The 13,253-nt window shown below is 36.3% G+C and overlaps 1 protein-coding gene across 1 annotated transcript in view; it reads right to left on the bottom strand.

Annotated features, from left to right (window-relative positions):
- The window catches only part of Camk4 (calcium/calmodulin dependent protein kinase IV), a 203,751-nt gene that overhangs the window by 94,584 nt on the left and 95,914 nt on the right, over nucleotides 1-13,253 (bottom strand). Inside the window, exon 2 of the mRNA XM_090331505.1 lies at nucleotides 4,702-4,780. Coding sequence (XP_090187631.1) covers nucleotides 4,702-4,780 — 79 coding nt within the window. The remainder of the gene's footprint in view (nucleotides 1-4,701; nucleotides 4,781-13,253) is intronic.

Below are 13,253 nucleotides of genomic sequence, written 5' to 3' on the forward strand. Positions count from 1 at the left end.
AAGTGACATAATAAGACAATGGCTCTTATTACAGGGAAGTCCAGGATTTTCAATTCAGTACAATATTTGTTGCTTTTTTTTAAAGTTTTTTCTCTTTCCTTTGTTTCTGTTTTTGATTTATGTACCCTATGTCTTGCATGTAAGGTTTTCTGTTTGGGGGAGAGCAAAGGTTAGCATAGAAATAGTGGGACAAAGGGTGAATAATTCAGCAGTGAGGCTTTCTAGACACTATGTTGGAAATGAATTATACAATTTGTAGTGGGGGAGAGGTCAGGAGGGGAAAAAAATCTGGGACAAAATAAAGGACAAGTTGACACTTCAAAAAGAAAGGTACTAATTACCTGACCTATATTACTATAACCCCACTATTTTTTATTTATTTTTCCCCATACATTTTTTTCTTTTTTTTATTGTAATTAATAGAAGGGTTACATTATATTCACCAGATAGAAGGTTCATTACTTCACAAACATTGATACCCTTTCTCATATCTTGGTCCCCATTTCCCTACCCCTACCCCCGCCCCACATCTTGTTTTCCCTGCTTCCCTATCTGATTTCAAATAACCAAAAATGCATATATAAAATATATCAGATAACAAGGTGAAATACTGTAACAATATGAGATAACCAAGGGACAGCAAAAGAGAAGAGAGATAACATAGTACATTAAGGACAACAATCACTCATTATATGGCTTTTGTTTCTATATATCCTGGAGGTCCTTTCATTTAATGTCATACTATATGGCCTCATGTGTTTAGGTTTTGTTCTATTGTGAAACTCTGCTAGGAGAGCCCAAGGTTTCTATTGATTATGACAAATGAGGGAAACCACTGAGCCTAAGTTCCTTTGAGTCTGGCTTACTTCGCTTAATATGATTTTTTCTAAGTCCTTCCATTTCCTTACAAATGGGGCGATGTCATTCTTTCTGACAGCAGCATAGAATTCCATTGTGTATAAATACCACATCTTGTTGATCCACTCATCAACTGAGGGGCATCTATGTTGGTTCCATATCTTTGCTGCAATGAACATCGTTGTGCTAGTAGATTTAGCATATCCTTGTTTCTGGATGATTGGGTAAATGCCTAGTAGTGGAATTGCTGGGTCATAGGGGAGCTCTATGTTTAGTCTTTTGAGGAACTGCCATACTGCTTTCTATAGTAGTTGAACAAGTTTGGACTCCCACCAACAGTGTAGTAGTGATCCCTCCTGGCCACATCCCTGCCAGCATCTGTTGTTATTAGATTTCTTGATCATGGCCATTCTAACTGGAGTGAGATGGAATCTTAGAATTGTTCCCCACTATTTTTTTTTACCAGTCCTTGGCCTTGCACTCAGGGCTTGGGCTTTGTCCTTGAGTTTTCTCAAGGCTAGCGCTCTACCACTTGAGCCACAGCCCCATTTCCAGCTTTTTCTGTGTATGTGGTACCAAGGAATCAAACCCGGGTCTTCATGCATGCTAGGCCAAGCACTCTACTTGCTAGGCCATACTCCCGGGTTCCCACTATGTTTTACAATTAAAAGAAAGAATTTAAAAATATTATTCAACAACTATTTCTACTGTTTTAGCAATTCATTTCATCTATGAGATTCAACAATGTTTATCATAATACTAAGAGACTGCAAATTCTTCTAATTCTTTCAGTGTCAAAATATGTTTCTCTCCTAAGCTTTCATTATGGAAAGTTCATACATGTGCAAATGCTGAAAAACCATCTAGACACAGACTGAACTATACATATGCAAATGCTACAAAAAACTACATAGACACAATTGAACTGAAGGACCATGAAAGGAAACGATGGCCATGAGACTGTGGAGATAAGAGATCAGAATGACAATCTACAAGTCATCTGAACATCTGGAAATTCCCTCTCTCAACAGAACCTAAGTGAGAGGCAGAGAACACAGAACAGATCCTTCTACAGAGTAATCAGGGGGCAATGTCTCTGAACTGTGAGACAATAAATTGCTATTGTATTAAGGCACCAATTACTAGAAGCTTGTTTTATGACTCCTAGGAAATTAGGGCACAAAATTAGACAGATGTTACATGGAAGGGCAGACAGATGGATGGAAAGACAGACAGACAAATAGATATAGGCAGGATCAGGTTAGGATTCAGATTTCTTATATTTGGGTCTTGTTATAAAAAGAGGATCTGGCTATTAAATAAATCAAATAAAATTGCCATTTTATAGGTGAGAAATGGTTTTATATAGAGGCAATTTTATGTAGTTCAATTTAATAGGTAGATTACATCAGTAATTCAAGCTTTTTGAAACCCTTCTTTTATCCTCAGGCACCAGATTTTTGTTAAATTCTCCAAGAAAGTATTTCCCCAAGAATCACTTTCCCTCTCTAAATAGTGCCTTAGTATGCACTTATTTCATTTACACAAGGAAATTTCCATCTCAGGGACCTCTGCAGAATTAAACACTAGAGGCAATTTGTGCTTTGAGGTCTGGCCTGCTCTTTCTCTCCTTTACATATCTCTGCACATGGGGATTCTAAATCACATTTGGAACTGGGGCTCCCCCAGGGGATTTTCCCACTTCCTGCAGTAACTATGTTTGACAACATCTGCCTTATAGCTCCATTTGACACTACGTTCCCAACCACATTGTTCTCCTGCCTGTCTAAGGAGAAAGGCATTTAACAACCAAAGTGCAGAAGAAAAGCCAGAGGGCCTGTGGTGTGTGTGTGAATGGTGGTAGTAGGTTTGTAATTTTGTAGTTTCCCAATGAATATGAGTTAAGAACCCACAAACTATCTTTACCTAGCTTTAGTTTCCAAGATTTCTAAAACATAGACCAATATTCTCTAAGCCAATTTTGCCTGTGGGGTTCTTGAGCATTTCACAAGTAATTTCTGAATGCTTTTTTCCTAGACTTTCATATGTCTAGTTCTTTTTAAAGGATCCCCAGGCATGTGAAAAGAATACTGCTCACAGGGGCAGCAATGACTGTGAAGTAATGCACCTTCTATCTGGCAAATACAGTGTAACCCTTCTATTAATTACAATAAAAAATTAATGAAAAACATTTAAAAATATATAAATAAAAAATCATGAGCTTGACCTATGTTTGTACTTATAGTAATTATGCACAGTTATTTTTAAAATTATGTATAATTAACTTATGCATAATTTATATAAATTATATAACTTAAATGTATAAATAAAATTATGTATAACCTTAGAAAAAGAATACTACTCACAAAAATTTACTGATAGTGTTTTTATTCTACAAAAAAAGACACAATCAAGTCTAAAAATAATCTTGCTCAAGATTCCTGCTAAAGCATTTTTTCTTCTAAAGCATGTATTTAGGCTGGTGTGATGGCTCATGACTATAATCTTATTCATCCCTTATCTCAACCAATAAAAGTTTGCATGGCGACACATGCTTGTCACCCCAGCTTTGATAGGGAATGTAAAAAGAACAATCAAAGTCTAAGCCCACCAAAACATAAATGTGAGTGAGTCCATTTTTGGAAAAGTAAATAAAAGAACAGAGCTGGGAGAGTGATTCAAGTTTCCTACAAATGATGAGTCTCTGAGTTCAAGCCCTGGTACCACTGATTCTTTTTGAAAGGAAATGAACTTTATAGAAAATTATATTTCATAACATTTTTATAATCTTCAGCTCAAATAAATTTTATGACTATAAGAAACTGATGTATTTTGGAATAAGTTAAACAGCTGAGTATACCAGACCAAATATTCAGCTTAGAGAGTTGACATTTCAATTAGTATCTACTTTGGTTTAACTATTTTTGTTATTTTTTTAAAATTCCAACAGATTGTTTCAAAATGTCATTCAATTTCCACTGGACTAAAAAGCCTGTGCCACTATACTTTTCCCTCTTTGTTCTATGAAATTCTAAAATTCCCCAGGGGCAGTTCTGAAATTCCCCTAGGGAATAAACAGTTTTTGATATTAAGTGTCTAGAGGGGGAAGGTGACATGGGTTGGACTTGTTTGGCCTAAGAAAGGTATTTGACATCAAATATAGGACACTTCTCTCTTAAGCTTCCATTAAAACTTGGTTTTCATCAATATGTACTTCATATTCTTATTCACATTAAATTTGAAAAAAAGAATAGTGTCCTATAAGAGTATCCTGTGCCTTTGTGGTTCTTATGAGTGAAAAGTACCTAAGGACATAAGGCCCAGAAAAGGTCATGAGCATCGCACAGGCTCTACATTTAAGTTTGTCACTCATCAGAAGGATAAGACATTTTGGCCTCTTCCAGCTCACCCATGAGTTTAGGGCAACGGAAGTGTCCCCCAAACAAAAACACTACTTTAACATTTTTACACCAGCAGGATTAGTTACGGAAATGCTTACTTCTGGGAACATAGAAAAATCAGAAGCGTGTGACTTGTTTCACAAAGAGATATTTCTGTTTGATTTCTGCTTCTTTTAAATAGTATAGTATTACTTCTCCAGTATAGTAAAATGAGATTCTAATATTCATATGTTTAAATATGATATAGAACATGTGTCCCACAAGTCATATCCAGTCCAAGATTCAGTGGCTTGTATAGGCCATCAGACAACAAGTTATTTAAGATATGTGCTCATAGTTGAGACTCAAAGCAGTCAGCCACACACAGCAGCTCCTGTAAGGATCCTTACCTCTCAGGCCACCGCTCCCTCAGAGATACTATTATATAAGGAAATAAACTTACTGTTTTCTTTAACACTTTGAGAGCATAAGGCTTCTGGGTCCCCTTCTGTTTGCATCTGTACACAATGGATGTAGCACCCCTTGAGGGGGAAAAAGAAAAAGAAAATGTTATGCTTTGGACAGGAATTAACAGGGAAAAAATAGCTTGACAATAGTGCCAATAGTGACTTTTGCAATTACCCACATAACTCACAAGTGCTCATCTTCTACTAAATGGCAAACAACTCAATATAATATGCTCAGAAAATGGTAGGTTTCGCAGGCCTACTCGATTCTTCCTGCCCAGTTCAATCAAGAGGCACTCAATGAAATGAACTCGAGGTAAACACAAATTATGGAGAATGTTCATTGACATTCAGAATTCTAGAGTTCACTAAAGGTATGTGGTATATATCTGGAGTAAAATAAGCCATGTGTCTTAAGAGAGAGGGCAAATTTAGCACTCTTATTAGTGTTTGATCAGTCAGTACTTACTATACATTGCAAAAGAGCTGGAGACTCACCATCCCTTCCCTCTTATTTTTAACCATAAAAAAAATGAATGTTTTGTTTTTTGTTATTAGGACTCATGGCTATTTTTAATCTGTGATTAAAATTACAAAACAGGGATGCATTAGAAAGTAGAATAGTGCAGTTTGAATGACCTCGGCTCATACATAAAGCAAGTAAGAAAGAGACCAAGGCAACAGAAAAAGAACCAATTTAAAATTTAAGTTTCAACTTCAGAAAAAGAACTTCTGGGAATATCTTAAAATAGCGTCAGTTAAAAGCAAATCCTTTAGACTTTGAAAACCAGGCTAAGGACCACCTGCGATTTGTTCAGTCCTATGGTCCTACAGCTCTATGTGAGTACAAAGAATTTAAAAATCAAGCATGTTCCTTGCTACCCAAACCTAATAAAAATTTAACAGAGCCCTAAGAAATCAGGTCTGGTGTGTTGTATTTTTTAATGGCTAAGAAAAAATTGTTACATTTTAAAATCTTTAGGAGACAACATACGCATAAAGAAATAAGGGGAAAATACTATGCTAAAAGAGATTCTAGAAATGATGTAAGTAAAGTTAAAAACAAAATTTAATGTGGAATTCTAACTCTCTTGTACAACTCCTTAAAAATAATACATTTTTACAATTCCCCCAAATCATTTTTATCATTTTAATTGCTATAAAAGATAAATATCTAAAGAAAATATAATACATTGTTTATAGAAGTAAAATATATGACTAAATAGCATGAAAAGGGAATAAAATGCTAAAACCACTATTAAGTTTTTATACTAGAGGTTAGGTATATGATATTATTTTAATAGATCTTGATTAAATACAGATGTATATTGTATAACCGACAATAATAAATTCTTTAAAAGAAAAATCAAATGAAGAAGTTAAAATGCTGTAAATCAAAATTAAACTTAGAGGAATAAAAATAAGAGCTTTAACAAATAAAAGAGCTAACACTACTGATCAGTTATATTCCAATCATATTAATTATATTCAATGTAAATCTTATAGAATGCCAATTAGAAATTAAAGAAAATTATATTAGGTCCATAAGTAAGCATATACTGTATAAAATGTTTTAAGAACAAAAGCATAAATAGCTTTAATAAGTAAAGCGAGCTGGGCACTGGTGGCTCACACCTGTAATCCTAGCTACTCAGGAAACTGAGAACCAAGGATTGCAATTTGAAGCCAGCCCAAGCAGGAAAGTCTGTGAGACTCTTAACTCCAATGAACCATAAGCCAGCAGTAGAACTGTGTAGCTCAGAGTGATAGAGAACTAGCCTTCAGCACAAAAGCTCAGGAACAGTGGCTAGGCCCTGAGTTCAAGCCCTATCACCCCCAAACAAGCAAGCAAACAAACAACAAAAAACAAACAAGAAACAAAGCACAATAAAATAATCAATAAGATACTATGAAAATCTTGACAAGAAGAAAGGAGAAATTGCTATATCAATATCAAACAAAATACATACAGAAAATTGATAAGTTTGAAAGGGACGATTCTCTAAACTAATAATGATTTTAAACATATATGCCCTTAACAACAACAGGATCCAAAACACACACAAAAAACAACACTGATAGAACTGAAATATTAAGGACCTCAGTGGAAGAATTGAAACTATAAAAACTATTTCAGAAAGGGGTAGGACAAATATTTGGGCTCCTGGGCACAAATCAAAAATTTCTAAGACGCAGAAACACAACAAATCAAAGAAAGACTTGATAAATGGGAGTTTATAAAACTAAAAAGTTTCTGCAAGGTGAAGCACTTAGCTGATGAGCCAAATAGAAAGCCCACAGACTGGGACATGATTTTTAGCACCTATACATCAGACAAGCAGACAAGGGCTTAATACCTAGAATATACTTAGAGCTCAACGAAGTCACACCTCAAAAAACCCTCAAAGAAACAACACAATTAATAGACTAATTACTTAAAAGAGAGAGAGAAATGTCTCAGAAGAAGCAAAAATGGCAATAGACACATGAAAAAATGCTCAACATCTGTAGCCATAAAGGAAATGAGATTCCACCCCAAGCCAGTTAGAAACACATAATAACAAATGCTGGTAAAGATCTGGCCAAAAGGGAACTCTGATACACTACTGCTGGTGGGAATGTAAGTTTGTTCAACTACTCTGGGACGCAGTATGAGGGTTCCTCAAAAATAGAGATACCCAATGATCCAGCAATTCCACCCCTGGGGACTTACCCAATAGAACACAAAAAATGTCACAGGAAAGCCATCAGTATGATCATATTCATTGAAGCACTACTCGCTATAGCCAAGATATGAAATCAGCTCAGATGCCCCTCACTGGACGAATGGATTATGAAAATGGGATATGTACACAATGGAATTTTATCCATCTATTAGAAAGAATGATATTATATACTTCCTATGGAAATGGACAAACTTGGAAAATTATATTAAGTAAAGTCATCCAGACTCGGGAAAACAAAGGTTGCATTTTTTTCCTTCACTTGTTGCAGACAGGATGTACCTATAAATCTTTTAGTAAATATTTTGGGTAGTATGTTACAAATGAATTAAGTGAAGTTTAAGAAACTCTATAGAGAGCTCAAACAGTGTGTGAATATATATATATATATATATATATATATATATATTTTAAAGACTAGGCTAAAGCCCAAAGAAATCAGCACCAGAAAAGAAGCACATACAAGAGAAGGGGTAGGACCAAGGGGAGGGGTAAGTAAATGAGGGAGGGCACTGGGAAAAGCGCAGTCAGGATTTCACTGTATACTCCACAAAACTACAAAACGCAGTGGAAGGGGGTGGGCTGAAGGGGGTGATATGGATCAAGATGCATTGTATTCATAAACTGCCTTGCTAGATGGCACCTCCTTTGTACAGCTACTTACAGAGAATTGTTTAAATTAAAAATAAACAAATCTATTAATATGCTGGGAGACTTCACTACACTCAGTCATCCATGGAAACATAAAACCAACTCTCAGCAAAGATATGAGACATGAATGACATCAAGTAAGTTAAAAGCATTAATACATAGAGAGGCCTAAATAAAAAGAGCTGAATGCACATTCTCTCCATATTTATGGATCTCCCATAGAGCACTTGATCTATAAGCTTATTATAAAGCTACAATAGTAAAAAAAAAGTGGTATTGGAAAAAAATAGATTTAAGACAAGAGCAATGGGATCCAGAAATAGTTTCACAAGTATATAACCAAGGTAAAAAGGCAATTTGGTAGAGAAAAAGTTTTTCCAGTAAATAATGTGGAAATAACTAGATAACCATATGCTCAAAAAATGGAATGGAAGAAAATATGTTCTGAAAAGAAGTGAGCATCCACAAAATACAAGAAACCCAAACATCTCAGTAGCAAGAAAGGAATGTCCTTATTAAAATATGGGCAAAGAAATAGAAACAGAAGGTAGAATGGTTATTACCAGAGAAATCTGAGAAATATTGCTCAGAAAATGTAACATACTTGCATACTTGAAAAATCACTAGGGTTTTCAGTGTCCACTCCAGAAAAAAAAGATAAAATTTAATTAAATTTTAATTAAATGTAGCACAACGGTACAATTAATGACACCAGGATGTCTAAACATCATGTATGCCATAAGAATGCTTAGTTATTATTTTCAACTCTAAGTAACATTTCAACATATACTTCACAAAAGAAAATGTAAAAATGACAAAAGAATGAAAGATGGAACAGGCACTTTGGAAAAGAGGTCTAGTTATAACCTGTTTCTTCTCACTAATAGGCTTTTAGTTAAATGACATGGAAATAGTATTCTTTTACAAACTTGTACAGGAATATCATAGCAACCTCATTACTATTTATTGAAAACGAGAAACAGATCCAATATCCCTTAACTGTGGAACAAATTAATAAGCCATAATAATACATTATTAACAATCTATAATACATCCACACAGTGGATTCTAGCCAGTAATGCAAAGGCATGAACTGCAGTGTATCCATAAGTTGGCTAAATGTCTGACACAACAGCCTTGCCTGAGTAAAAGATACTCGTCCAAAGGCAATCCTCCACTTATGTAATATTCTTGCAGAGACAAAATTAAAGGACAGAAAAGTGTGTTAGAGTTTTTAGGGTTCACGTGTTTGGGAGGTATTGACTGTGTATGGAGGATTTTTTTCCTCTCAGATTAGGGCAGTGTTGCATGTCTTAATTGTGGTTTTCACACATATATATACTTGTCAGGATCCACCAAGCTATGTAATAAAAAGGTGAAATGTGATGTAAAATAAGTCAGATATTGATGAAACTAAAGCAAAAAATATTTTTCCAGGAAATATCTATTGCTAAAAGGTAAGATTTATAACCAAAATACCAAAATGATCTAACATATTTATCCCATTCTATCTTCAGTCAGCATAACTGATGAAACATTTTAACGAGTGAAAGAAAAATAACAAGAGCAAAATAAAACAGGATGATTTGCAAACACTGAAGAAAGCTAAAACTCTAATTCTCATTTGAAAAAGTTATCATTTGGAAAGCTAATATTAGTACTAAGATTTTTAAAAAGCTCTATAACATCTGTTCTTTTTTTGTTTGTTTGTTTTAGTCATGTTTATTGCAATCCTGAAGGAACAATTACCCGAGAGAGCTCTTGACTTTTCCGAAGCTGCTCTGAAATAGAAGAACCAAAGTGAAAAATAGCCTGGTGTCACCGATGTCACATGACAACGATGAGACTTGCAGGGCCTGTGCCTAGGGTGAGGGACACAAGGCAGTCTTTCTGAGGGACACCGTCATTCCTGTGGAGGCCATGAGATACCTAAGAAACTTCCCATCCTTTAGGCACCATCTTGGAATTAACACCCCCTCCCTCCCCAGAGAAACTCATGGGTGGAAGTGGGAGTCTAGCAATAAGACTTATACGAATACAGCAGCATATATTTATCTGATGAATAATCACAGTTTAAGCTTAAACCATGTCCTAAATCATATCAAATATCCTTTTCATCCTTGTGAATTGAGATACAAAAGTGGGAGGGTCCGAGTTCATTGACTGATTCTGTAGGCCACCAGCACCTAACTGCTACTGAAGTTTACTGAAGGTTTCACTGAGTGGGACTTAGTGAGTTAGGCCTGAACTCACCTTAGTTGTATAATGGCACTCGGAAATCCACACTCATGTGATCAGGATCCTCCCTGAGGAAATACCATTGTGAATATATTCACTTTCAGTAGCTGAAGTCTAAGGGTATCCACCTTCTGAGAAGATGAATGGTTAGGAAAGCATTAGCCTACTCTTTCTTTTTTTTTAATTTTTTTATTGTAATTAGTAAAAGGGTTACATGATATTTGCCAGATAGAAGGTGCATTAATTCACATACATTGATACCCTTTCACATGTCTTGGTACCCATTTCCCTCCCCCCCCCACACCCCCCACCCATCTTGGTTTTCCCCCCTACCCTATCAAATTTCAAATAACCAAATACAAATAAATTCAATATATCAGGTAACAAAGTGAGATACTATAACAATATGAGATAACCAAGGGACAGCAAAGGAGATGAGAGACAACATAGTACATTAAGGACAACAATCATTCGTTATATGGCTTTTGTTTCAATATCCTGGAGGTCCTTTCAATTAGCTTCATACTATATGGCCTTATGTATCAAGATTTTGCTCTATTGCAGATCTCTGCTAGTAGAGCCCAAGGTTTCTACTGATTATGACGAATGAGGGAAACCATTGAGCCTAAGTTCCTTTGAGTCTGGCTTACTTCACTTAATAGGATTTTTTCTAAGTCTTTCCATTGCTAACAAATGGGGCAATGTCATTCTTTCTGACAGCAGCATAGAATTCCATTGTGTACAAATACCACAACTTGTTGATCCACTCATCAACTGAAGGACATCTAGGTTGGTTCCATATCTTTGCTATGGTGAATAGTGCTGCAATGAACATTGTTGTGCTAGTGGATTTGGTATGCCCTTGTTCCTGGATGGTTGGGTAAATGCCAAGTAGTGGAATTGCTGGGTCATATAAGGACCAAGAATCACAACAAATCAGAGAAAGGCTGGATAAGTGGAACTGCATTAAACTGCACAGCTTTTGTATGGCAAAGGACATAGCTAGTAAATTAATTAGGAAGCCTACAGAGTGGGAGAAGATCTTCACCAACCAAACAACGGACAAAGGCCTCATATCTAAAATATATCAACAACTCAAAAAATTGAATCACTCCAAAACTAATCTCCAAAGTAACAACCATCCCATTAAAAAATGGGCCAAAGACTTAGAGAGTCTTCTCTGAAGAAGAAACAAAAATGGCCTATAGACACATGAAGAAATGCTCAACATCTCTTGTCATAAAAGAAATGCAAATCAAAACAACTCTAAGATTCCACCTCACTCCAGTTAGAATGGCCAGGATCAGGAAAACGAATAATAACAGATGCTGGAGGGGATGTGGCCAGGAGGGATCCCTACTACACTGTTGGTGGGAGTACAAACTCGTTCAACCACTATGGAAAGCAGTGTGGCAGTGCCTCAAAAGGCTAAACATCTGTTCTTTAATTGTCTCACTTTGTTAAATCAACTCTTCAATACTTTTAATACATAAATCATTTTGGCAAAGTTTTTTTTAAATAGCTTCAAATCTTTAGACAGAAATATACTATAAGTACCTTTTATTAAAGGCCAGGAAAATTAAGTTAAAAGAAAACAGTAACCTCTAGGCTGTTCAGCACTGGATGGAAAATTCCTTAACCCAGTCAGAGGCACCATGATGGCTGCAAAAACCTAGTGGGCTTTGAACTTAGCACAGATAGAATGTCCTGCCACCAAGGTTTTCAAAGCAATCTGTGAATCAGCTATAGGGCAGTAAAGTCAGGCAGGACAATATGTGTAGCAGCAACCTTGTCTCCCAGCAGCTCCAATGGAATGTCACAGCTGTTGGGTCACCTGCAAATTTTGGCACAGACTGGTTAAAGAAGCTTAACCTAAGGCCTGACTTTGGTGAATTCTCCCAATGATTTCCTGGTTGTTTTACCTGAGCACACTCTTTTTTGCAGGCTGGCACCGCATTAGTTTTTAGGACAGTACAGGGCTGAAATTCAAAAGCAATAGCAGGGTGATAACTTTTAGTAACTAGATTTCCTTTGAATGAGGCTAGGATTTTCTAGACAGGTATAGAAGATCTGAACCTGTGGCCATTCCCCACAAGTGCAGTCTCCACTATTGCACATCTGTTACTACTGTTTGCCATGTCTCTAACTTATCCTGTCTCACTTTCCAAAAATCACTCTGGTCCCTTCATCTTAAGGGGGTTGATGAGTGAAGATCTATCTTCTGTAACTTCATCAAGCTGACTCAGGGATGTTGTCTTTATACTTAGCTAGGGACCCTAAAAGCTTAGCCTATTTTACCAAAGGGTTGCCAGATTACATTTCAGGAGCAATATGTTACTCCAAACTGGAGATCATATAAAACATTTAACAACTGCACAAACCTTTTCTCTGGTTACAACAGTGTAGCTTACTTAGCACCCATTTGCAAAGTCATTTTCTTGATTGTCTGGGAAACTTAATCTCTGTGACTCTAACAATGCCTCAGTTTCCTATGTCGGCCTATATACAGATCAATAGGGACACAGCCTTAGGTCCACAAACTTTTCTCGTTAATTTGTGGCTGGTGTCAAATCAAAATTTGCTCAGAACTTTGAGCAAATACAGGAGGGTGGTTAGGATTGTAAACTACTCACTACTACAGATGACTGACAAGTTCCTGCCCAGTTATGAAAGGCATGGGCATTAGTAAGGCATGCTTACAAACTATTCTATGACCTGGCGGCTCTGATTAATTTGCCTACCTTGTGTTACCTATCTTGCAAAATTCATTACTAAACCTTGCAGGTCAACTCCATAAAGTCAAGCTCTCCAAATGAATGAGTTTCCCCTGAGAGGAATCGCAGCCAGAGACGGGTATGAGGGAATGCTGCTCTGACCAACTTAAGACAGGGCCTTCAGCTTGATCTGAAGTTCCCCATGACGGGTAAGGCAGAGTC

The sequence above is a fragment of the Megascapheus bottae genome, chromosome 4 (genome assembly GCF_031878675.1).
Source record: "Megascapheus bottae isolate mThoBot1 chromosome 4, mThoBot2.hap1, whole genome shotgun sequence".
Lineage (NCBI taxonomy): Eukaryota > Metazoa > Chordata > Mammalia > Rodentia > Geomyidae > Megascapheus > Megascapheus bottae.